The sequence below is a fragment of the Schistocerca cancellata genome, chromosome 1 (assembly GCF_023864275.1).
Source record: "Schistocerca cancellata isolate TAMUIC-IGC-003103 chromosome 1, iqSchCanc2.1, whole genome shotgun sequence".
In the NCBI taxonomy this organism is placed as follows: domain Eukaryota; kingdom Metazoa; phylum Arthropoda; class Insecta; order Orthoptera; family Acrididae; genus Schistocerca; species Schistocerca cancellata.
This window is the reverse complement of record NC_064626.1, coordinates 1,253,764,280-1,253,792,082: the sequence shown is the minus strand read 5'-3', so window position 1 is coordinate 1,253,792,082 and position 27,803 is coordinate 1,253,764,280. Positions and strand designations below refer to the sequence as shown.

Sequence of the window (27,803 nt, the reverse complement as noted above, 5' to 3'; positions counted from 1 at the left end):
CCTGTTCCTAGATGTGTTGGTATAGAAAAGATCTGATTCAAATGGTTCAAATGGCTCTAAGCACTGTGGGAAATCCCGAAGTCATAGGGACAGGTTGTGAAGCCACGTGGAATTGAGCCACGACGATCGAGAACTATCTTAAAACTCATACCTAAAACATTCATTGAAAACACTAAACCTGCATCCAGAGACGCTACGCAAAGTCTAAAGACAGCGTCGAAGTAGTGAAACGAGTTCATTAAAATTAGGACCATGCCTATAAAACTATTATTAACCAAATTTTTAACATTTACACTAAAAAATTGATCATAAAGTCAACAAAAATGATGCTGACATTGAATATATGCATCTGACACACAGTTACGTAGATCTTGACCTCATCTGGGGAATGACTATGTTTCTATTATCGTTAAGGAAATGCACATGTAGTTATAAGTTATTCTCTAAATAATTTGCATATGCATCTATACTCTGCAAGCAACAGTGCGTGGCGTTGGTTATTTTATATACCAGTGCCGCATCGCCCTTTCCTGTTCCAGTCCCGTACATCTACATCTACATCTACATCCATACTCCGCAAGCCACCTGACGGTGTGTGGAGGAGGGTACCCTGAGTGCCTCTATCGGATCTCCTTTCTATTCCAGTCTCGTATTGTTCGTGGAAAGAAGGATTGTCTGTATGCTTCTGTGTGGGCTCTACTCTCTGTGATTTTATCCTCATGGTCTCTTCGCGAGATATACGTAGGAGGGAGCAATAAACTGCTGGACTCTTCGGTGAAGGTAGGTTCTCGAAACTTTAACAAAAGCCCGTACCGGGCTACTGAGCGTCTCTCCTGTAGAGTCCTTCCACTGGAGTTTCTCTATCATCTCCGTAACGCTTTCGCGATTACTAAATGATCCTGTAACGAGGCGCGCTGTTCTCCGTTGGATCTTCTCTATCTCTTCTATCAACCTTGTCTGGTACGGATCCCACACCGCTGAGCAGTATTCAAGCAGTGGGCGAACGAGCGTACTGTAACCTACTTCCTTTGTTTTCGGATTGCATTTCCTTAGGATTCTTCCAATGAATCTCAGTCTGGCATCTGCTTTACCGACGATCAACATTATATGATCATTCCCTTTTAAATCACTCCTAATGCGTACTCCCAGATAATTTATGGAATTAACTGCTTCCAGTTGCTGACCTGCTATTTTGTAGCTAAATGATAAGGGATCTATCTTTCTATGTATTCGCAGCACATTACACTTGTCTACATTGAGATTCAATTGCCATTCCCTGCACCATGCGTCAATTCGCTGCAGATCCTTCTGCATTTCAGTACAATTTTCCATTGTTACAACCTCTCGATACACCACATCATCATCTGCAAAAAGCCTCAGTGAACTTCCGATGTCATCCACAAGGTCATTTATGTATATTGTGAATAGCAACGGTCCTACGACACTCCCCTGCGGCACACCTGAAATCACTCTTACTTCGGAAGACTTCTCTCCATTGAGAATGACATGCTGCGTTCTGTTATCTAGGAACTCTTCAATCCAATCACACAACTGGTCTGATAGTCCATATGCTCTTACTTTGTTCATTAAACGACTGTGGGGAAATGTATCGAACGCCTTGCGGAAGTCAAGAAACACGGCATCTACCTGGGAACCAGTGTCCATGGCCGTCTAGAGTCTCGTGGACGAATAGCGCGAGCTGGGTTTCACACGACCGTCTTTTTCGAAACCCATGCTGATTCCTACCGAGTAGATTTCTAGTCTCCAGAAAAGTCATTGTACTCGAACATAATACATGTTCGAAAATTCTACAACTGATCGACGTTAGAGATATAGGTCTATAGTTCTGCACATCTCGGTTCGGGGGAGGGTGATTGTTGGTAAGCGTCTGTGAGGGCTTGAATCTCTCTCACTTTGTCTTCAAAGCCTTTCACGAGATATGCATAGGAGGACTCCTCGAGGAACGCAGCTCTCAGAGTTTTGGCAGTAAAGCACACTCCGACACAGAAAGCCTCTCTTGCAGCGTCTTCCAGAGGAGTTGTCTGAGCATCTGCGTGACGCTTTCGCGCTTACTGAAAGAGCCTGTAACGAAACATGCTGGTTTTATTTGGATCTTCTTTATTTCCCACATCAATCATGTCTGGTACAATTCCCAGATCGATGTCCAACAGTCACTTATTGGTCGAACGAGTGTTTGCTGATGGACTACATTTCCTGAGAATTCTTCCAATGAATCTGTCTGGCATCTTCTTAGACTGTGATTAATGTCATGTGGCTATTCCCCTTCAAATCGCTCCTAGATACTTAAGGGCCTCCGAAAAGGCTGAAAATCATGAAAAGTTCAATTTTTACTTTTTTGCGTTTTCTGAATCTGCAGACTATTACGTTTTAATAGATATATAATTTATTCAATTCCGAAGACTACAACTATTTTTAAATTTTTTTGAAATGTGTTCTACATGGGCGTGATCCACTGTGGCGCTGTTAAACTGCTGTCAAATGGTGTTATTATTAACGTCCGTGTTCATCAGGTACATTTTAGTGATGTGAGATAAAGTATGTGTTGTGGCTAAACCTATTTTCAGAGACTTAGCAGCACCTGAACTGTTGAAAAAGTGTATTCACGGAAAAACTCAAAACCCCAATGAAAGTGTAAATAGTGTTATATGGTCGAGAATCCCCAAGACTGTATTTGTTGGAATAGAAACACTTCACTTTGGTGTGTATGATGCTGTTGTGACTTTCAATGATGGCAACATTGTAAGGTGCAAGGTCTTTAGAAATATGGGAATGAAGACAGGTTCTAACATGGTACGAGCGATGCTTGCTTTAGACAAGGAACGCCTTCGGGCTGCAGACAGGGCTGTGAAGAGTCTAGAAATACAAGCAAGAGTAAACAGGAGGAGGAACAAGAGGAAGCTGGAGGAGGAGTTTGCAGAGGATGAAGATAATCCATCCTATGGACCTGGAATGCACTAGAAAGTTAATCCAATCTTTGTCGATCGATTCCCAAAACTTTTATTTTCTCATACTAATTACATGTTTTCTAAGGATCTTCCAAACATATTTGTTTCAAACTTTCAGTAAATGTTACACAGTACCTTCTGCATAATTTAACACAGCCTTTTTCCAAAAAACTGTATATTTTTGAATATATAAATAAAAAATTGCAAAAAAAATGTTGTGAATTTTCATTACAATTGAAAAAAAAATCAACTTTAATAACTGAACTAAAATTTTGTAAAATCCCTGTGTTAAGTTGTAGCCCATATTCCAATAAATAAACTGTAAAAAGTTCAACTTTCTACCTCAAATACTTTGTGAGGAAAGATGTAATTTATAAGCGTTATTTTAACATTGAAAGTATAGGGCGTTCCGGAGCCCCTTAACGAAGTAACTGCTTCCAGTGATTGTTCTGCAAATGCGTAACCACACAATAGAGGGTCTTCCTGTCTGTGTGTTCTTAGTAATTACATTTATTTATATTGAGGGTCAGCTGTCGCTCCCTGCATCAATCGTCAACCCTCTGCAGGTCTTTCTGCATTTAGCTACAGTTTCATAGCGTTGCGACTTCTCTGTATACAGCAGCGTCATCTTCGGAATGCGTCATGGAACTCCTGACGTTATCTACTGGGTCATTTATACATATTGTCAAAGGTAATGGTCCAGTAACACTCACCCGGGGCACACCCGAAGCTACTTCTACGTCAGGAAACTTACCTCCGTTCAGAATGATAAGCTGCGTTCTGTTTTAACCCCTTAACGCCGGGCGCCGCGAATTCGCACCATACCCGTGCGACTCTCAACAACTGTACAGGTTAACAGTTTTCAGGCGCCAGTGCCGGTGAGTACAGATTCTACACGAAGCTACTAACACGTCTGATATGTGCTGCCACGTCCTGACTTTTTCGGGTACTTCTAGAGCGACATAATTTTGGATTTTTTTCTTCCATGAAGAAATTTATTCAGACATTAAGGGGTTAACTTAATTTCGTTCACCACATACAATGTTTCAGAAAAGCCTACAACTGTATCATTCATTATCTAAATAATGAAAACTATATCAGTTACTTATTCTTTCAGGCTTAGAACAATACGTTTTGAGAATTTATTCTCATTTTCAAGTGCGTTTGTTGACAAGAATATTTTTGGTGTTTCATGTTTAGTCGTTTGTCTTACTTTCGTTTTTAGTGCTATACTGTAATCTTAAAATCGGAAAACATTAATCTCAGTTTTTAAGTGCTGATATTACACTACTGGCCATTAAAATTGCTACACCACGAAGATGACGTCTACAAACGCGAAATTTAACCGACAGGAAAAAGATGCTGTTGTACGCAAATGATTAGCATTTCAGAGCATTCACACAAGGTTGGCGCCGGCGGCGACACGTACAACATGGTGACATGAGGAAAGTTTCCAGCCGATTTCTCATACACAAACAGCAGTTGACCGCCGTTGCCTGGTGAAACGTTATTGTGATGCCTAGTGTAAGGAGGAGAAATGCGTACCATCACGTTTCCGACTTTGATAAAGATCGCATTCTAGCCTATCGCGATTGCGGTTTATCGAATCGTGACACTGCTGCTCGCGTTGGTTGAGATCCAATGACTGTTAGCAGAATATGGAATCGGTGGGTACAGGAGGGTAATACGGAACGCTGTGCTGGATCCCAACGGCCTCGTATCACTAGCAGTCGAGATGACAGGCATCTTCGACATAAAAGTTTTCTGGGTTTGGTACTGCGTCATAATGTAAAAAAACTACTGCTGCTATACATTATGACGCGGTACGAAACCCAGAAAACTTATATGTCGACTGACTCTGGCCGCGGAAGCCTACGCAATTATATTAGACAGGCATCTCATCCGCATGGCTGTAACGGATCGTGTAGCTCGCCTCGATCCCTGAGTCAACAGATTGGGACGTTTGCAAGACAGCAACCATCTGCACGAACAGTTCGACGACGTTTGCAGCAGCATGGACTATCAGCTCGGACACCATGGCTCCGGTTACCCTTGCCACTGCATCACAGACAGGAGCGGCTGCGATGGTGTACTCAACGACGAACCTGGGTGCACGAATGGCAAAACGTCATTTTTTCGGATGAATCCAGGTTCTGTGTACAGCATAGTGATTGTCGCATCCGTGTGTGGCGACATCGCGGTGAACGCACATTGGAAGCTTGTATTCGTCATCGCCATACTGGCGTATCACTCGGCGTGATGGTATGGAGTGCCATTGGTTACACGTCTCGGTCACCTCTTGTTCGCACTGACGGCACTTTGAACAGTGGACGTTACATTTAAGATGTGTTACGACCCGTGGCTCTACCCTTCATTCGATCTCTGCGAAACCCTACATCTCAGCACGATAATACACGACCGCATGTTGCAGGTCCTGTACGGGCCTTTCTGGATACAGAAAATGTTCGACTGCTGCCGTGGCCAACACATTCTCCAGATCTCTCACCAATTGAAAACGTCCGGTCAATGGTGGCCGAGCACCTGGCTCGTCACAATACGCCAGTCACTACTCTTCATGAACTGTGGTATCGTGTTGTAGCTGCATGGGCAGCTGTAGCTGTTCACGCCATCCAAGCTCTGTTTGACTCAATGCCCAGGTGTGGTTGTTCTGGCTACTGATTTCTCAGGATCTATGCACCCAAAATGCGTGGAAATGTAATCACATGTCAGTTTTAGTATAACATATTTGTCCAATGAATACCCGTTTATCATCTGCATTTCTTCTCGGAGTAGCAATTTTAATGGCCAGTAGTGTAGAAATGGTATTTTTCTTTGTCTAATTACACCTATTGAGCCTCCTCCATTGTACAGAATGTTACACACACGCAAATCACCACTTACACTTGCGGCGGAGCTGGTTGGTCTCTCATTATCCTTTAAACAATCAGTCCACCTACCTGGATAGGTTTCAGGTTGTCTGCCCCTTTACTCTGCGATGGTACTCACTGGTTTAGCCGACAAAAGCAGCTTTGACGAAAATACTTACCACGCAAAGGCCACATAACTCCAGTCCGTGGGCAGTAACTGTAAGTTAGTTACACTATCGAGCGTTCGGGATTCTAGCATGAGTCGTTTGAAAAAAATGTCAGAATTTCCTTTAAGTTGGTATATTGTCTTTAAAACATGGAAAATGGCTATCAAGTCAGTATATAATATCCCGACATCAATTACGCAATCTGTCCGCAGCTCGTGATGTTGCGGTAGCGTTCTCACTTCCCACGCACGGGGTCCCGGGTCGATTCCTGGCGGGTCAGGGATTTTTCCTGCCTCGAGATGACTGGGCGTTATTGTGTCGTCTTCATCATCGTCAATCATCCCCATTATGGTAGGAGGAAGACAATGGCAAACCACGTCCACTAGGACGTTGCCTAGTACGGCGGTGCGGGTCTCCCGCATCGTCCCCTACGCTCCTCGGAGTATGGGACTTCATCATCACTACTGTCTCTGTTAGAAGGTCACACTTAACAGTCACTGACACACGAGCACTTCAAGTGGTTCAAGTGGCTCTAAGCACTACGGGACTCAAAATCTGAGGTCATCAATGGTTCAAATGGTTCAAATGGCTCTGAGCACTATGGGACTTAACATGTTAGGTCATCAGTCCCCAAGAACTTAGAACTACTTAAACCTAACTAACCTAAGGACATCACACACACCCATGCCCGAGGCAGGATTCGAACCTGCGACCGTAGCAGTCGCAGGGCTCCTGACTGAAGCCACGAGCCCTTGAAAGCTAACACATTCAGTCGTTCAGTCGGCTTCTTGTAAAGAAGCGCTCGCCATAATGTATCGTAATCTGCACGAAAAACGCCACGTGAAGTAGCGTACGACATGAAATGTTCACACGATAATATCACCTTAAACAAACCACATCAAATACTCACAAAATACTCAACACTGTAGTCGCTTTTCGTTGTGACACGAGAACCGATCAGACACTCGAAAAATTCATAGAGAGTATGTGTAACGTATTGCTTGCAGTGTTAGACATGCAGACGGCTCATACTACCCAATAGCCAGCGTCAACTGTACCAGCGTGAGAATCAAAATCTGCTCTCCTCCCGATTTCATGGCAAGCTACGCTTTGAATGCCAGATGACAACTCGTAATAATTTGCTACGTTGCACACTGTTTGTTTTAGCAATCAAAACTCGCTACAAAGATATTACGATACTGTGGTTCCACAAAGAGTTTGTACACGGTCAGAAGTGTCACAGTGTTTTTAATGTCAACAAATGCGTTTGAAAACGGGAATAAATTCTGGAAACGCATTGTGCTACGCATGAAAACATAAGTAACTGGTACAGGTTTCATTATTTAAATCACGTCTTCTGTTTGCTAGGAACTCTTCATTCCAAGCACACTGATGATTCGTTATTCTGCACGTTCGTATTTTGTACAGTAGGCGGTAGTGCAGAACTGTCAAGTCTAAATGGGCTTAGTATCTACTGCTTTCTTGGTCTCGTACAAGAACAGAGCGAGCTGGCTTTCACACCATTGTTCTTCTTAGAATCAATGTTGATTCCTACAGAGGAGATTTTCGGTATCGAGAAATGTCATAATAAGGAAGCATAAAACGTGTTCCAAAACAGTACAATAACGTCAGAAATATAAAGCTAAAGTTTTGTGGTTCTGTTGAAAACGGGAGTGACCTGTGCTTTTTCCAATCATTAGGAACGTTTCGCTCCTCAGTAGATCTCCAGTATACTGCTCTACAAGAGGAGGAAGTTTTGTCGCATACTATGCAGGTTCGCAGCTCGTCGTCTTGCGCTACCGTTCTCGCTTCTCGCGCACGGGTTCCCTGGTTCGATTCCCGGCGGGGTCAGGGATTTTCCCTGCCTCGAGATGACTGGGTGTTGTGTCGTTTTCATCATCACCATTCATCCTCATTACGGTCGGAGGAAGACAATGGCAAACCACCTCCCATAGGATCCTTCCCAGTCAGCGGTGCGGGTCTCCCGCATCGTCCCCTACGCTCCTCGGAGAATGGGACATCATCATCATCATCATAATTATCGTCACTCTGTGTAGAATCGAGTTGGTATCCCGTCAGGTCCCATGTCCTTTCCTCCGTTTAGCTATTTCAATTGCTTTTCTACCTCTTGGTCCCTTGTTTTGATCTGTCATTTTGTCATTCGTGCGATGGTTTAAAGGAGGACGTAGAGTGCGATCTTCCTATGTGAAACAGTTTTGGAAACAGACGATTAGTATTTGGGTCGTTTCTGTGTCATCGTCCGTTTCAACGATATTGTGGTCACTGAGTGTCTGGACAGATGCTTTCGATGCAATTACTGTTTTAACGTAAGACCGAAACGTCTTAGCATATTTTCTGTCAAATCGGTGGATACAATTATACTTTAGAATTCGTTGAGCACTTCTCGCTTAGTCCCCCTTACGCTAATCTTATCTTCGTTTACTTTTTACAACCCGAATACGGAGGCAAAAACAGAGGTTTATCCACATGTACACAAGCCACTATCACCAGAACGAGAGGTTTATTCAGTTATTCTATCAGTCGTTATGTTTATTTAACGAGATTTTGGTAACTTAATGAATGCAAGATTGTCATTTGACTAACAGACGGCTGCAGCATCAAGGTGAACAAAGTTGACAAGTTGACTAGAGTTTGTGGGGTTCCGTTTGTAGTGTGTATAATTGAGTGAAGCCAATTATTTTGCTTGAAGTGATTTACAATATTTGTCTCTAACTACTTTGTAACCCAAATCATGGTTCCTGTACAGCCGAATCGACTTAAGAAGGCTGTAAGTGGAACTACCCACTCCCAGAGATTGCCAAAAAAAACTGCATACAGGGTGTTTCCATAAGAGCGTGCAAAAATTTAACAGGACATAGAAGATGCTTCACTGAACAATTTTGGGTACGGAACCTGGGATCGGAAAAGTCAGTTTAAGGAGATAATAGAATAAAATTATATTACTGTGTAGGCTGCTTTTTTTGCTTTAGTTACAGTTAATTGCAAATTCCATCACTGACACAATGAACGTACGATCTGTACTGTGTCTTACAATATGTGCTGAAACTGACGACCATCAACTTCAATGCAAGCATAGCATCGGCGCTCAAGATTCTGAGTGAAACCAATCAGACCCGGATATGAATTAAAAACCATTGCATAGTTGACTTGACCACAGAGACTAGTTCCATTCGGCTGTATTATTCGACGGTAAAACCAAACATAAAAGAGACTGAACAAAGAAACAGTCGTTTGTTGAAAGTAGTTGTGCAACGAGTAGCTGTGAGGCAAGTTCAAAAGCCGACAGCAGTCGCATCGAAGTGAGGGGCAGGCTGGTAACAGGAGCGCAGAAACAATTTCCACTGTGCAGTGGTGACGCGCGAAACTGAGAGGAGCGAGGCAGCGCGGGCTGAATGCGGCGCCTCCCGTTACTACGCGCTGAAAGCGAGCCGCTGTGAATGCTGGCCTCCTTTGAGGGACAAACACCCCAGGGGCGGGCCCCGCCGTACTCTGCCTGCCGTGCTCCCCGTTGTCCCGCGGCGCGCTCCGCGTAATCGAACGGCGCAGGTGATAACGCGGGCCGGCCTCGGCAAACACACGGCGGGCGGGCCGAGGGAGCGAGCCGCCGCAGCCCGGGACCCGGCGCTCTGTCGCCGGTCGGCCGCCACAGCTTTACGCTCCCTGTGTTTACCCCTGCTTTCAAACAGAGCATTCTAGTTAACACTGTCAAAAACTTTCCCTAAGTCTACAAATGCTGCAGGTGCCTACCTTTCCTAAAACTATCTTCTAACAAGGGAACATCCCCATCGCACCCCCCTCAGATGTAGTTATAAGTTGGCACAATGGATAGGCCTTGAAAAACTGAACACAGATCGATCGAGAAAACAGGAAGAAGTTGTGTGGAACTATGAAAAAATAAGCAAAATATACAAACTGGGTCGTCTATGCGTAAGATTGGCAATATTAAGGGCAATATGAAGCGAGGAGTGCTGTGGTCCTGTGGTTAGCGTGAACAGCTGCGGAACGAGAGATCCTTGGTTCAAATCTGCCCTCCACTGAAAATTTTGCTTTCTTTATTTTCGCAAAGTTATGATCTGTCTGTTCGATCATTGACGTCTCTGTTCACTGTAATAAGTTTAGTGTCTGTGTTTTGCGACCGCACCGCAAAACCGTGTGATTAGTTGACGAAAGGACGTGCCTCTCCAATGGGAACCGAAAACATTTGATAGCAAGGTCATAGGTCAACCGATTCCTCCACAGGAAAACACGTCTGATATTTTGTATACGACACTGGTGACGGCATATGCGTCACATGACAGGAATATGTTGTCGCCCCACCTAACTTGTACACTTGGCGAATGGGTATAAAGATTCTTCTACCTTGCCCAATTTAGGTTTTCTTGTAGATGTGATAATCACTCCCAAAAAAGTGATGAAAACATAAGAGTTTTTCATATAAACTGAAAATAAAAAGTTAAAATTTTCGGTCGAGGGAAGATTTGAACCAAGAACCTCTCGTTCCGCAGCTGTTCACGCTAAACACGGGACCACAGAACTCCTTGCCTCACATTGCCCTTAATATTGTCTATCTTACGCATGGACGACCCAGTTTGTATATTTTGCTTATTTTTTCATAGTTCCACACAACTTCTTCCTGTTTTCTCGATCGATCTGTGTTCAGTTTTTCAAGGCCTATCCACTGTGCCAACTTATAACTAAATCTGAGGGGGGTGCGATGGGGATGTTCCCTTGTAAGGTAAGTCGTACAGTAAGTATTGCCTCGCGTGTTCCTACATTTCTTCTACCAGTTTTTCCATTTTTCTGTAAAGAATTTGTGGTAGTATTTTGCAACCATGACTTATTAAACTGACAGTTCGGTAATTTTCAAACCTGTCATCGTCATCATTAGTGTTCTGCCTAATGGCAGGTTTTCACATGGTAGTTCTCCAGGCTGTGCCCGCATCTCGTGGTCGTGCGGTAGCGTTCTCGCTTCCTACGCCCGGGTTCCCGGGTTCGATTCTCGGCGGGGTCAGGGATTTTCTCTGCCTCGTGATGGCTGGGTGTTGTGTGCTGTCCTTAGGTTAGTTAGGTTTAAGTAGTTCTAAGTTCTAGGGGACTGATGACCATAGATGTTAAGTCCCATAGTGCTCAGAGCCATTTGAACCATTTGAATCTCCAGGCTGTCTGGTCTTCTGCCATCCTCTTCGGGTCTGCATAATTTCCTCTTCCCTTTATGTCGTCTATCATCTTGTATCTCCTTCTTCCTCTCAGTCTTCTTACACAAACCAATCCTTCCAAAGCATCTACTAGCAAGAACTCCCTTCTCAGTGAATGTCCCAACCAGTTCTTTTTCCTTTCTCTTACAACCTTCAGCAGACATCTTCTCTCACCAACCATTCAAATACTCTTTCATTACTCACTCTTTCCATCCAGCTTGTTCTCTTCATTCTCCTCCACATCCTCATCTTAAATGCTTCTAACCTTTTTTCATCCTCTCGTCTCAGTGTCCATGTTTCTGCCCCATATAGTGCCACACTCCAGACAAAACATTTGCCAAGCCTTTTCCTTAGTCCTTTATCTAATTTGCCACATAACAGTCTCCTCTTGCTGTTGAATGCCTCCTTCGCTATGGCAATTCGAATTTCCAGCTCCTGGTGACATCTCAAGTCTTCAGTTATTGTGCTTCCGAGATATTTAAATTCACTTACTTGGCTAATGGTAGATTGTCCTATTTTAATACTGGGCAGTCTGCGTCTTGTACTGATCACCATACTCTTTGTTTTTGCTGTGTTTATTTGCATCCCATATTCCACACAACCTTCATTCAGATCTTTGAGCATGTTATTCACTGTCCGCTCACTTTCTGCCACTAATACCATGTCATCAGCAAATCTTATACATTTTATTCCCTTTCCACGAATACATATTCCTCTTTACTCATCTAAGCTTTTCGCAATGATCTCTTCAAGGTATACGTTAAACAACATTGGGGAAAGCAACAACCTTGTCTAACACCTGTCAGCAACTGCTTTCTTTGGAATTGCGATTGCCATATTCTTCTCGAAGTCAGAGGGTATTTCGCCTGTCTCATACATTCTGGACACCAGTTGGAAGAGTTTTGTCATGACTGGCTCATCCATGACTATCAGTAGCACTGATGGAATATCGTCTAACACTGTCTTTCAGAGCTTTGTCAAATTATTCATGCAGTGTGATATCTCCAATTTTATCTTCATCTACGTCCATTTCTCTATCGGTAATATTGCTTTCAAGTTCATCTCTTTCGCATAGAGACGCTACACACTATCCTCACCCCTCAGCCTCCCCCCCCCCCCCTCCTTGCCCAAGACTAGATTACTATCCGAGCTGCTGATAGTCATACAGCTACCTTTCTTTTCCACAAAGGTCTCTTTTATTTTCCTGTAGGCGATATCTACCTTTACCCAAGTGAAATATGCTTCTAGAACCTTACATCTGTCTAGCCATCCTCACCTAGCAATTTTGCACTTCCTGTCAATCTTATTTTTAGATGTTTGTGTTACTTTTCGTCTGCTTCATTTGCTGTATTTTTAAATTTACTCCCTTCATCAGTTCAATTCAAAATCTTTTGTGTTATGCAAGGCTTCCTACTACTTCTTGTCTTATTTATCTGCTGCCTTCACTATTTCATCTCTTAAAGCTACCCATTCGTCTTCTACTGTATTCCGTTCCAATGTTCTAGTATCCCTTGCCTATGCACCCTCTGTAACTCTCTATATTCTTTGGTTGTTTCAAATTATCCAGAACCCATGTCCTTTATTTCCTACCTTTTTTCAATTTTTCCAGTTTTAAACTACAGTTCACAACCAATAAATTGTGGTCAGAGTCCACATCTGCCCCTGGAAATGTCTTACACCTTAAATTCTTGTTCCAAAATGTCTGTCTAATCATCATATAATCAATCTGAAACCTTCCGGTCCCTCCAGGTCTCTTCCATGTATACAACCTTCTTTCATGATTCTTAAACCATGTGTTACCGATTTTTAAATTATGCCCTGTGCAAAATTCTACCAGGTGGCTTTCTCTTTCATTCCTTTCCCCCAGTCCATATTCGCCTACTATTTTTCCTTCTCTTCCTTTTCTTAGTATTGAAGTCCCCCATCACGATTAAATTTTCGTCTTCGTTAACTATCTGAATAATTTCTTTTGCCTTATCATAAATTTCTTCAATCTCTTCATCATCTGCGGGGTTAGTTGGCGTGTAAACTTGTTCTACTGTGGTACGCGTGGGTTTCGTGTCTATCTTGGCTATGACAGAGCGTTCATTATGCCGTTCATAGTAGCTTACTCGCATTCCTATTTTCTTTTTCATTATTAAAACCATCCCTACATTACCCCTATTGGACTTTGTATTTATAATCCCGTATTCACCTGACGAGAAGTCCTGTTTTTCGTGCCACCGAACTTCAGTAATTCCCACTATATCTAACTTGAACCTACCCATTTCCCTTTTTAAATTTTCTAACTTGCTTGCCCGATTAACGGATTTAATATTCCACGCTCCGATCCGTAGAACGCTAGTTTTGCTTCTCCTGACGACGACATCCTGCTGATTAGTCCCCGTCCGGAGTGCTGGAAAGGTTGTTGCCCCTCTTCAGGAACCACACGTTTGTCTGGCGTCGCTACAGATATCGCTCCCCTCCATTGTGGTTGTACCTACGGTACCGGTATCTATATCACTGAGGCACGCAAACAATACCACTGACGCTAAGGTCCAAGGCTCATGGAGAGGTTGCCAACAATGGATCGTATTATAAGCATTTATTCGAACCACAAGCAACGCATCGCGAAATACGATCCAGCCAGTATTCTGTAGCTATGTAATAGGCATTCCAGCGTCTTAATAACTATTTGGAACATTATAGTGTGTTTATTCAAAGAACAAACTTATCGAGAGAAACTTCACTGACCCGAGCCGTTAACTATCAGCTGGGTCCTGCCCTTTCACCATATATTCCAAGAAAGTCACAAGTGAAGAAATAGTCAAAAGAAGACAAGTCTAATTAAATTTACACTTCATTTCCAGTCGGATGATTATTGTAATGAAAGTCAGCAGTAATTATAGTTGCTCATACAGTATTGCACTGCTACTGTGGACAATCAGCTCAAAATCGTTTTAAAGTGAAATTCATATTCTATTACAAGAGCATGCTGCCTTTCATGTAGTCAAAGTAGTTTTAGAATTTTTGTTGTACTTTGTAAATGATGTTATGTGTTCGTATCACACGTGTCTTTTACATGTGAGTTAGCGCGTGTACACTTTGTCCAGTTGCTGCTTTGTCTTTCTCACACGTTATTTACGTGATTTCAAAGTCATTAGTTATTGACTAAATTTAAAATTTTGCTCGTTTTGGAGCCGGCGACCGTCTCATTCTGCAATTAAATTCTGGCAATCAAAATTACCACTGACTTCAGTGGTATTTTAATTTATTAACATTTGACATTTAGATCGTTGTTGTGTGTAGTAATGAACACTCGTGCAATACCAATCAGCTTATAACTATCTGTATTCTGTCGGAATGCACTGATCTTCGGATTCGATATCCTGTTTCCACTAACAGTGGAAACTTACATACACGTGTTACAATAAAACTTTACATGCACCGAGTACAGATAGGTTACAGAATGTCTGAGTGTAATGTTATTCGTATGAAAGTGAACGAAAGTTTCCAAAATGTTTGCGAATAGTGTAAATGAGGCGAAACTTGGGTATCAGCCAGGTATTCACCTAGAGGGATGTGGGAAACCGCCAGAAAACCGCATCCAGGCTGGTGGGCACATCGATCCTCGCCTGGCTGATTAGAATCGGGGCCTTAACATGTGCGGTTATCCGGGCGGGTCTGAAATGAGTCTGTGCGCGATGTGATTATTCTATTCTTGTCTCCCCGTCCATACGGGAGCATTACGTAGGGAGGGTTGTAGTATATTTGTATACTTACATCCATCACTTCGTTTTGTTTCTCGAAATTTTCTGCGGAGGCAGTAACTTTCTGGCTTTTGGAGCCATGGCTTTATTCCCCACATATCGTATCTTAATTGAAGCGAAAATAGGGGAGCTGACGCATGGTATCGTAATATGTACCGTAGTGAGGTAGGAACGATGGATGTTACTATGCAGTTGGGAAATCGAACCTCCCCAATCGTCTTGACTTCTAGAAGGCTGCTGTAATAAAAGGAGGGATTACCGTTTTGTCTGCTGTCCAAAACTCGTATTTTCATTTATTATTAGCTACTATACGAACTTTCAGATTTTACTCATAATCAGAGCCCGAAACTTCGGCAGAATGCTTTTTTTAAAAATGTTTTAAGTCTGTGTTAAAATTCAACGTGAATCTGTATGGTTTACATCTTCGTGATTGAAACGCCGCATTTTTTCCTGCCTTTTTCTAAAAAAATGCATGCCTAATTGCCGAAATAAGTACCTTTTGTTGCCACTTTGATTATTGTTTATTTCCTTATTGTAAGAAACAATGAGCGTCACCTGAAAAAGAGGTAACAGTGCAAGAGGGCTTTAATTATCAATTGTGTTTATTTGGCTTCCTACCGGGTCACACCTCCTTCAAAAGTAATAATGAGCGCCGGAGGTAAAACATGGTTTCGGTGTTATTCTAAATTTCTCTTTCTTTCAGTTTTCATTACGACACTGTTATGCAAAGTGTTCAGTGTTTTCTTACTCAATAAACTACAAACTTATATTGTTACCTTTGGGTGCGACCTGTTTGTTACTGATGAAAAAAATACTTCTGTGGATAATATGTGAAGTCAGAGAACTACGATAAGAAATATTTAATTCCTCAACATATTAGTACAACAAAACAGGAAGATGCAGTTTCCAAGGCTACTGGGAACAAACACTCTTTGCTTCCAACGGCAACTGCGACACTGAGTCTAAAATCGCGGTTGGTATTCGACTTACTGATTTTACTGATGTCGGAATCCCTTTGTGGGAAGTACAGAATCCTACGTTAACACAGTTTCTAGTGAACTATACGGCGAATCTACGCCCAATGAGTCAAGTCTGTGAAAATGTTACGTAAGTGAACGACAACATGAAGCAATGAAAATTATTAAAGATGAACTGACACTACATGTCGTCTTATTGCCAATCCCATAATTCGGCAATTAGACCCTTCAAAAGATGAAACAATAAAAGCATTTCTGCTTACAACAGAGAGTCTGAGTTACAGTTACTGTCGCCTGAAGGTATTCAACACGGAAATTGATTGCTTTTCCTTCCAGATGCTTTACCATACACGAAAAAAGCTGGAGTAATTTTAAAAAATGTTAACTTTAAAAATATTATTTCGGAACATGCTTCACGTGATCTGCCTGCAATGGTACACAGTGGGATGCGAGTTGCCTGTTGCTAAAAATCTTAACATAACCACGAGACGATCTTTAGTAGAAATCTCAATTGTTAAATTAGTATTTTCTTTGCAAATTTGAGAGGTTACTTCCACAAGGACAAACTGAAAAGTCTGTTCGTCCATTCTCAGTTTTCGTAGATCTTTTATGTCCTCACACAGCAGCTCAAGAAGCAAATTCTCATGAACCCTTCAGTCTGCTCTTTTCGTTTCGCACGCTGTCGCTTCGCTTCTTCTTCCATTTCAAGCAAGGCGCTTGCCGCTAACATTACGTTAATTGCTTCTGTACAGACGATTAGCTGTCCAGCATCCATTTTCCAACAACTATGACGAAAAATCTGACCATTCTGCAACAGCTCGAGTGAAGTACTTTAATGAAAGAAATTTGACATAATCTGTGGCAAAGAACTTTGACCAAAGAACTTTGACAGTGTAATATGGGCTTTGGACACAGTAGCAGCACCCAGTGTATCGCACGAGTGTTTTATGCTCGATCTTCTTTACGGATCAACTACACTTTCCTAAAAGGCTCCTAATAAATCGACGACAGTAGCTGCCACCCGTAGAATTTGAGACTTTCTAATATTTTAATAACGGACAGTGGCGGTTACAATCTTTTATTTTTTAGGGTGTGCCAGTAATGGGTCGTTGCAGGGTGGATTTCCATTTTACTCAATGTTGTGTGTAAATGGCTTGTAATTTTCTTGCACTTTTGCTATAAAAGAAAGTAAAAGACTGGTTCTTATTCTCTCGAAGTTGGATCTTGTCACATTTATAAATAGAATCCACTCTATTTTATAACAGTTTGTTGTTAACGTGGAAAGGCTAGACGAGTTCCTTTCACAGAAGTACAGATTATTGTCAGATATATGAATAACCAAGCAAGAAAAGTAGTTTTTTCTGAAGGAAGTGACAGATAAAGCCGTAAAACATTAAAAGGAATCCTCGAGAAAAAAGTTAGGAAAAAAACGTTTACGTATGATATTCTCTGTTGGTAGATGTTGAGCCGCGCGGGATTAGCCGAACGGTCTAGGGCGCTGCAGTCATGGACTGTGCGGCTGGTCCCGGTGGAGGTTCGAGTCCTCCCTCGGGCATGGGTGTGTGTGTTTGTCCTTAGGATAATTTAGGTTAAGTAGTGTGTAAGCTTAGGGATTGATGACCTTAGCAGTTACGTCCCACAAGATTTCACACACATTTCCCATTTTTGTTTTTGGTAGATGTTGGTGGTGTGTTTAGATTTAGTATCACTAACTGAAGCGCTGTTAATTCTTTGTCCTATTGCTGTGTGTAGGAACGAAACATAGTGTGTTATCCGAAATTACAAAAGAGATACTGCTTGAAATTAAATATTTTATTTCAGGGCAAAGTATTACTGGCGACTTACGAATCATGTATCATCTGAAAAGGGTGAGAATACATGTGATCATTTAAGTGTTTACAACATTGCACCAAAAGTCAGTGGCTGCTTATGTACAGGGTTATTACAAATAATTGAAGCGATTTCACAGCTCTACAATAACTTTATTATTTGAGATATTTTCACAAGGCTTTGCACACACATACAAAAACTCAAAAAGTTTTTTTTAGGCATTCACAAATGTTCGATATGTGCCCCTTTAGTGATTCGGCAGACATCAAACCGATAAACAAGTTCCTCCCACACTTGGCACAGCTTGTCCCCATCAATGAGTTCGAAACGGTAAGGCTTCTGCTTTAGCCGTTTCCGTAAGATTTTCCAAACCGTCGGCTGTGGTACATTTAGCTCCCTGCTTGCTTTATTCATCGACTTCCGCGGGCTACGCGTGAAACTTGCCCGCACGCGTTCAACCGTTTCTTCGCTCACTGCAGGCCGACTCGTTGATTTCCCCTTACTTCCCCTAACTTCGTCCTGAAGTGTCGTTGCACTGTTCTGACTGACTGATGTGAGTGCATTTCAAGCACGACATACGCTTTCTCGGCTCCTGTCGCCATTTTGTCTCACTGCGCTCTCGAGCGCTCTGGCGGCAGAAACCTGAAGTGCGGCTTCAGCCGAACAAAACTTTATGAGTTTTTCTGCGTATCTGTAGTGTGTCGTGACCATATGTCAATGAATGGAGCTACAGTGAATTTATGAAATCGCTTCAATCATTTGTAATAGCCCTGTATAATGGTAGTACGTAGGTAAATAATTCACGTTAACCAAATGCTTACAGTTGTTAATGTGTCAGGATTGTCGAGGAAGGGAAAGCAGTGGGCACCCGTGGAGGTGAAAAATCAAATATATTTTAAGTGCACGGTAGTTTAGTGCCGTACAAAGGGAAGGCAGGACTAGGGAAGCCGCCGAAACTGAATGTACTGCTGCCCAAGAGAGCAGGAGAGGAGAGCGTCTGGTCGGGTCGGAAGCTGCCAGCAGAAGAGAGCGGACGACGTGTCTGATCGCAGCGGCTGGCCGCGGCTCCACCCCCACGCGACCGCCTCCAACCTTCCCCACTGGACAGCCAAGTTGTAGACGCGCAGTTCGGTAGCGTTACCTCGTCAGCAACACGTGAGTTTAGCTGCTGACGGTTCAACTCGTGAGTTTCAAAGTGGTTCTGTGCGGTCTTGTGCAACGTGACTGATACGCTGCAACTAGCCAGCAGGCAGAAGGCACTGACGAAAATCGAGTAAAAATTAAAAATCAAATTTTTATTCTATCAAATCCATTCAGTAACGGCCCCCACTGTAAACAATAAAGCATGCCGATCTATATGTGAATCTGTGGTTTGGAATCCTGTCATAGAGAAATTACGTACTGGAGATAGAAGCCGTCCTTTCTGACAAGAGAAACATGTTAATGGATTTGTAACGGACATCTCTAGTTAGGCAAAAGCTTTGCGCGTAGGGATCTAGAGAAGGCACCAGTCAAGACGACAACCTTACGCCTTGGCCGGGAGTTATGTATCATACTTTAGAACCACTTCAGTATGAGCTGTGGGAAGAGATACAACGTTCACTATCAATGCTCAAGCAGCGTACTAGTGTGCAGGATAATAAAGCTTGTTCCCAAGAAATAAGTGGGATTCTTAGCCACATATGCAATAACTCTCTGAAGCAGGGTATTTTCCCAGATAGACTGAAGTGTGCCATTGTTAAACCACTGCATAAAAAAGGGGATACGTCTGATGTCAACAACTACCGCCCAATCTCTCTTCTGACTGCCTTATCCAAAATTCTTGAAAACGTAATGTATTGTAGAGTAGCTTCACACCTTTGTAAAAATAAAGTTTTAACAAAATGTCAGTATGGTTTCCAGAAGGGTTTTTCAACGGAAAATGCTATATATACTTTCACTAATGAAATATTAAATGCTCTGAGTAACCGGAAGTCACCCGTTGGGATTTTTTGTGATCTATCAAAGGCTTTTGATTGTGTAAATCATGCAATACTTGTAGATAGGCTCAAGTACTGTGGTATGAATGGGACAGGGCTCAAATGGTTTAATTCATACCTAACTGGAAGAGTGCGGAAAGTTGAAATAAACAGTTCACATAATATGCAAAAAACTGGTGATTTCTCAAACTGGGGAACAATCAAGAATGGGGTGCCGCAAGGTTGGGTCTTGGGTTCTCAGCTGTTCTTAATATATATTAATGACTTGTCATTCTATATTCATGAAGATGCAAAGCTGGTACTTTTTGCCGACGATACAAGTAAAGCTATCACACCCAACAGACAAGAATTAACGGGTGAAATTGTAAACAATGTTTTTCAGAAAATCATTAAGTGGTTCTCTGCAAGTGGGCTCTCATTAAACTTTGGCAAAACACAGTATATACAGATCCACACAGTAAATGGAATGACACCATTAATAAATATAGACTTCAATCAGAAATCGATAGCTAAGGTAGAATATTCAAAATTTCTTGGTGTATGCGTTGATGAGGAGTTGAACTGGAAGAAACACGCTGAGGATCTGCTGAAACGTTTTGAGTTCAGCTACTTATGCTATTAGGGACATTGCAAATTTTGGAGATTTACATCTGAGTAAATTAGCTTAGCACGTCTATTTTCATTCTCTGCTTTCGTATGGCATCATATTATGGGGTAACTCATCATTGAGTAAAAGAGTATTCATTCCACAAAAGCGTGTAATCAGAATAATTGCTGGAGCTCATCCAAGATCATCCTGCAGACACTTCTTTAAAGAGCTAGAGATCTTTTCTGCAGCCTCACAATATATATATATATATATATATATATATATATATATATATATATATATATATATATATATATATATATATATATATATTCACTCCGAACGAATTCAAAAATAATAGCAGTGTACATGGCTACAACAGTAGGAGAAAGGATGACCTTCACTACTCAAGGTTAAATGTAACTTTGCCTCAGAAGGGGGTAAATTATGCTGCCACAAAAGTCTTTGGTCACTTACCTAATAGCATCAAAAGTCTGACAGATAGCCATATAGCATTTAAAAGGAAATTAAAAGAATTTCTTAGTGGCAACTCCTTCTACTCATTAGATGAATTTTTGAATATAGTAAGTGGGTAACTTCCCCAACACCCACAAAAAAAAAAATAAAAAAAAAATAAAAAAATAAAAATATTGAGTGTCATGTAATATTTTGTGTAGTGTAATATCTTGTACAGACACCTTTTATTAACCTGACACGTTCCACATTATTACGAAGTGTCGTATTCATGATCTATGGAACAAGTACTAATCTAATCTAATCCGTATACTCACGTGAATGTCGGGGCCGGGTTGGCCTGCGCTGCACAGCTGAGTGTGACGTCACGGCCCTCCGCCACCGCCAGCGACGTGGATGACCGCTGCGTCAGCCGGGGCGGCATGCCTCCCGTGGCTTCTGTGGACACGGCACAGCATACTCACATCGTCGTACCAGGCAGTAACACTTGGTCATCCTTACTCAGCTATTCGAGGACTATTCTTCACGTCATTACGAAGATCCCTATTTATTTGGTCACAGATCGACTAGATTCTATTTGTTGAACTTTTATTATTAACAGAAGATGGCGCTGGGAGTGGAGGAGACAAATTCCCCCCCCCCCCCCCGCATTTTTCCACATGGAAGGGAGAGTCTATATATTGCGAATATATAGGAAGGAGGATCCTTTATTGTATGATTATATGATAGCCAAACACTGGTAGCAGTTACTTCTGTAAAGTAACTGGGAGTATGCGTACGGAACGATTTGAAGTAGAATAATCATATAAAATTAATTGTTGGTAAGGCGGGTGCCAGGTTGAGATTCATTGGAAGAATCCTTAGAAAATGTAGTCCATCATCAAAGGAGGTGGCTTACAAAACACTCGTTCGACCTATACTTGAGTAGTGCTCAGCAGTGTGGGATCCGTACCAGGTCGGGTTGACAGAGGAGATAGAGAAGATCCAAAGAAGAGCGGCGCGTTTCGTCACAGGGTTATTTGGTAAGCGTAACAGCGTTACGGAGATGTTTAGCAAACTCAAGTGGCAGACTCTGCAAGAGACGCGCTCTACTTCGCGGTGTAGCTTGCTTGTCCAGGTTTCGAAAGGCCGCGTTTCTGCATGAGGTATCGAATATATTGCTTCCCCCTACCTATACCTCCCGAGGAGATCACGAATGTAAAATCAGAGAGATTCGAGCGCTCACGGAGGCTTTCCGGGAGTCGTTCTTCCCGCGAACCATACGCGACTGGAACAGGAAAGGGAGTTAACGACAGTGGCACGTAAAGTAACCTCCGCCACACACCGTTGGGTGGCTTGCGGAGTATAAATGTAGATGTAAATGTAGATGTAGAGGGCATGGAGGGGGTGGGGGCACTAGCTCACCCTACCTAATGAAGGGCTGGTATTAGACACGGCGCGTGTGCCTTGTACTGATACGACACATTCCGGTACAAGAAAACGCTCATCACAACATTGTGTTCAGTATGAGAAGGCTGTTAGAGCGCTAAATACAATATTGTACACGGAAAAGTAAACGACTTAATGTTTGTCTGCTTGGGTCATTTGTATATTAAATGCGTTTCAGTGGTCAACTATTGAGCAGATTAAAATAATTTAGTACAGTATGTAAGCATAATGTCACACCGCTAGCTTGGTTGCGGAGTATCTTTGCGGGCAGCCGCGTCAGTCAAGCATGGGACACGGAAATGTTGTGTTGTGTAGTGTGTAGCTCTGCATGTGAGAGGCATTGTTAGTATGGAAGTTGTAGCGTTTCTGCAAGTGCTATTACGGTAAAGTGATGAAATAAGCAAAGGATTCAGAGGAAAGTGCGTGAAGAAGTAATTTAAAAATAAGCAGTGCTGCTGATAACGTATTCGTGTATCCTCTCGTTGCGTGTCGTACCGCACAGTATCAATCATCCGCGCCGTCTTCAGTCTCCAAGAATGAACTGATGTGAATCAGCAGAAATTAGTTGCCACAAAAGAGTGCAGTCAAGTGCCAGTGTCTTGCAGCGAGCGTGAGGACGTGCGTTCGATCATCGCGTTTCCGCATTATCAACAATCAGCTGCGCCGCGACGGTTACGCGCACGCTCGTACAAGTGAGAACTGAGAACTGAAAAATTAACTTTACGGACAGCGATATATCATTACTAGTGTGAAGGAGGACTGGTACCAAAAGAAATCTGTGTATGCCTGGCGAGCGTAAGAACTTCCGCGCTATCTTTCGGCTTCCGCATCATCAACAATCACTCGCGTCGTGTCGGTTACACGTAGCTCATTTGAGTGATATTGTGGACTGGTAATCAGTCATTAATTGGGATAAACTCTTATGAATTAGAATGTAAACAGTGCAACCTGCGATTTCCTTTAATCGTCTCAGAATATAGTAGTTCATACAAGACATAGAACAGTATTGTGTTCTGACGTTGAGTGGCTCCCCTGACTCGCTTGCATATTTCGATAGATGATTTCAGGCAAGCCAGCAGCGGTGTGGAGCACAATAGTACGACCGCCGCGGGATTATCAGGTACGTGGTGTGGACAAGGCGCATGGTCTAGAAAAGCAGAAGCGACAACCAATTTAAGGGTCTCCACCCCCATTTGTACACCCGGGCGTGTTCCAAGTAGTGTTCTTGTGAAAAACAACTTATTTGCCAAGATCACTGTGTTAACAGAATTACTGCATGATATGTTTCGGCAATATGTATTGCAATCTTCAGATCCATAAAATCTGGCATTGGTAGTTACAGGGTGTTTCAAAAATGACCGGTATATTTGAAACGGCAATAAAAACTAAACGAGCAGCGATAGAAATACACCGTTTGTTGCAATATGCTTGGGACAACAGTACATTTTCAGGCGGACAAACTTTCGAAATTACAGTAGTTACAATTTTCAACAACAGATGGCGCTGCAAGTGATGTGAAAGATATAGAAGACAACGCAGTCTGTGGGTGCGCCATTCTGTACGTCGTCTTTCTGCTGTAAGCGTGTGCTGTTCACAACGTGCAAGTGTGCTGTGGACAACATGGTTTATTCCTTAGAACAGAGGATTTTTCTGGTGTTGGAATTCCACCGCCTAGAACACAGTGTTGTTGCAACAAGACGAAGTTTTCAACGGAGGTTTAATGTAACCAAAGGACCGAAAAGCGATACAATAAAGGATCTGTTTGAAAAATTTCAACGGACTGGGAACGTGAGGGATGAACGTGCTGGAAAGGTAGGGCGACCACGTACGGCAACCACAGAGGGCAACGCGCAGCTAGTGCAGCAGGTGATCCGACAGCGGCCTCGGGTTTCCGTTCGCTGTGTTGCAGCTGCGATCCAAATGACGCCAACGTCCACGTATCGTCTCGTGCGCCAGAGTTTACACCTCTATCCATACAAAATTCAAACGCGGCAACCCCTCAGCGCCGCTACCATTGCTGCACGAGAGACATTCGCTAACGATATAGTGCACAGGATTGATGACGGCGATATGCATGTAGGCAGCATTTGGTTTACTGACGAAGCTTATTTTTATTTGGACGGCTTCGTCAATAAACAGAACTGGCGCATATGGGGAACCGAAAAGCCCCATGTTACAGTCCCATCGTCCCTGCATCCTCAAAAAGTACTGGTCTGGGCCGCCATTTCTTCCAAAGGAATCATTGGCCCATTTTTCAGATCCGAAACGATTACTGCATCACGCTATCTGGACATTCTTCGTGAATTTGTTTGTTAATAACAAATGCAAAAATATTACCTTGTTGGTTAAAGTATTAAAAATACGTTTATACAGTTTTATTTTAAAAAGGTTGTCACCGGAATTAATCTTCCGCTCCGCAGCGGATTGTGCGCTGATATAAAACTTCCTGGCAGATTAAAACTGTGTGCCAGATCAGGACTGGAACCAGGGACCTTTGCCTTCACGGGAAAGTGCTCTACGCACTCAGCTACCCGAGCACGACTCACGACCGCCCCCTCTCCCCCCCCCCCTCTCCCCCAACAGATTTACTTGTGGTAGCACCTCACCTCCTACTTCCCAATGTAAACGGTTTTCCTGCTTAACGTGCGTGGTTCTAGTCCCAGTCTGGCAATAGTTTTCATCTGCAGGAAGTTTCAGAGGTGTCACTGTTCTTGTAAGATACACTAATTACTGCACTCATATCATTTGCCTCAAAGAGGAGCATTGTTAACTTTTTGTGTTTATGATTCACTGTGCCATGTGTTACCCGAGCAGGTGAAGTCTACCCAAATTAAGTTTTTTTTTCACACACTTGCGTTTTTTTTTGTTCCTGTTAACAAATTTTAATTTCATGTTCTCATTTCGTCCTACGCTTTCAGACAGTACTGTTTAATGCATATATTTTGTGATATTCTAATGTTGTTTGAATAAGAATCTTCTCTTTAAAAACCACCCTTTGTTCCATTTGAACGTTTCTTTTCTTTTCTTGTCTTCGTACCTGCAACATCGTAAGAGGTTTCCCGAAAAATCTTTCATAATTAAGTCCACCTGTTACTTATGTCTGTGTGATCTTAATTTCGAAGATTCTTAACTTTCTGTAATTAAATATTTTAAGTTATTAAATACTGCAATTACAAAATTGACAGCAGTGTAGGTGGGCGATAGGACCATCGACCTTCTACGAATCGACATCAAATGATCATCACATGCCAAATCAGTCCACAGAAAACGCTGGCATGAACTGTCCATTGCTCTACTGCTATTCATTGAACTATTCATTGCTCTTGGAGCATAATATTGCTTCACGAGAAATGAAAACAATTTATACCTTCAGTGTATCAGTGTGTATTGAAAAGTCTTTTTTTTTATTTTGCCCATCAGATATTATGTTATGTTAACCAGGGACCTAGAAACGACGGAGAGGCTCCGTCCCTGCCGCATCCGCAGTGGTCCACAACCCCAGACGACTACCGCAGTCCACTTCACCCCTCCGCCGCCCCACACCGAACCCAGGGTTATTGTGCGGTTCGGCCCCCGGTGGACTCCCCAGGGAACGTCTCACACCAGGCGAGTGTAATCCCTGTGTTTGTGTGGTAGAGTAATGGTGGTGTACGCGCACGTGAAGAACTTGTTTGCGCAGCAATCGCCGACATTGTGTAGCTGAGGCGAAATAAGGGGAACCAGCCCGCATTTGACGAGGCAGATGGAAAACCGCCAGACGCCAAGTTCGTTTTGTTTGCCGATGATACAAACATTGCAATAAATAGCAAATCAAGTGTAGTCTTAGAAAGATCAGCTAACAAAATATTTGTGGACATTAATCATTGGTTCCTAGCCAATTCCTTGCCACTAAACGTTGAGAAAACACACTACATGCAGTTCAAAACTTGTAAGGGGTGTCCCACGACTGTATGCCTAACATATGATGACAGCAGATAGAAGAAGTGGACAACGTTAAATTCTTAGGATTACTGCTTGATAATAAATTCAACTGGGAAAAGCACACCACAGAACTGCTGAAGCGTCTTAACAAATCTCCATTTGCAATGCGAATTGTGTCAGACATAGGGGATATAAAAAGGAAAAATCTGGCTTACTATGCTTACTTTCATTCCATTATTTTTTAGGGTAATTCATCAAGCCAAGCTACAGTTTTCCGGGCACAAAAACGTGCAGTAGGAGTTATATGTGGTGTGAACTCAAGAACATCCTGCAGAAGCCTGTTTAGGGAACTAGGGATACTAACTACTGCTTCCCAGTATATTTATTACTTAATGAAATTTAACCAACAGCTCAATTCATGGAATCAATACTAGAAATAGGAATAATCTTCACAAGGATTTAAAGTCACTTAGTCTTGTTCAAAAAGGTGTGAATTATTAAGGAACAAATATTTTCAATAGCTTGCCAGCAGCCATAAAAAGCTTAACAACCAATGAAATTCAGTTTAAGAGAAGCCTAAAGGATTTATTGGTGGCCAACTCCTCCTACTCCATTGATGAATTTCTCAGTAGAGCCAATTGATTTGTATATATATATATATATATATATATATATATATATATATATATATATATATATATATATATACTCCTGCAAATGGAAAAAAGAACACATTGACACCGGTGTGTCAGACGCACCATACTTGCTCCGGACACTGCGAGAGGGCTGTACAAGCAATGATCACACGCACGGCACAGCGGACACACCAGGAACCGCGGTGTTGGCCGTCGAATGGCGCTAGCTGCGCAGCATTTGTGCACCGCCGCCGTCAGTGTCAGCCAGTTTGCCGTGGCATACGGAGCTCCATCGCAGTCTTTAACACTGGTAGCATGCCGCGACAGCGTGGACGTGAACCGTATGTGCAGTTGACGGACTTTGAGCGAGGGCGTATAGTGGGCATGCGGGAGGCCGGGTGGACGTACCGCCGAATTGCTCAACAGGTGGGGTGTGAGGTCTCCACAGTACATCGATGTTGTCGCCAGTGGTCGGCGGAAGGTGCACGTGCCCATCGACCTGGGACCGGACCGCAGCGACGCACGGATGCACGCCAAGACCGTAGGATCCTACGCAGTGCCGTAGGGGACCGCACCCCCACTTCCCAGCAAATTAGGGACACTGTTGCTCCTGGGGTATCGGCGAGGACCATTCGCAACCATCTACATGAAGCTGGGCTACGGTCCCGCACACCGTTAGGCCGTCTTCCGCTCACGCCCCAACATCGTGCAGCCCGCCTCCAGTGGTGTCGCGACAGGCGTGAATGGAGGGACGAATGGAGACGTGTCGTCTTCAGCAATGAGAGTCGCTTCTGCCTTGGTGCCAATGATGGTCGTATGCGTGTTTGGCGCCGTGCAGGTGAGCGCCACAATCAGGACTGCATAAGACCGAGGCACACAGGGCCAACACCCGGCATCATGGTGTGGGGAGCGATCTCCTACACTGGCCGTACACCACTGGTGATCGTCGAGGGGACACTGTATAGTGCACGGTACATCCAAACCGTCATCGAACCCATCGTTCTA

General features: G+C 42.9%; 1 protein-coding gene across 1 annotated transcript in view; it reads right to left on the bottom strand.

Annotated features, from left to right (window-relative positions):
* LOC126143752 (Down syndrome cell adhesion molecule-like protein Dscam2) overlaps positions 1-27,803 on the bottom strand; it is a 726,918-nt gene that overhangs the window by 456,942 nt on the left and 242,173 nt on the right. Inside the window, exon 6 of the mRNA XM_049915449.1 lies at positions 21,132-21,252. Within this exon, the coding sequence (XP_049771406.1) occupies positions 21,132-21,252 (121 nt within the window). The remainder of the gene's footprint in view (positions 1-21,131; positions 21,253-27,803) is intronic.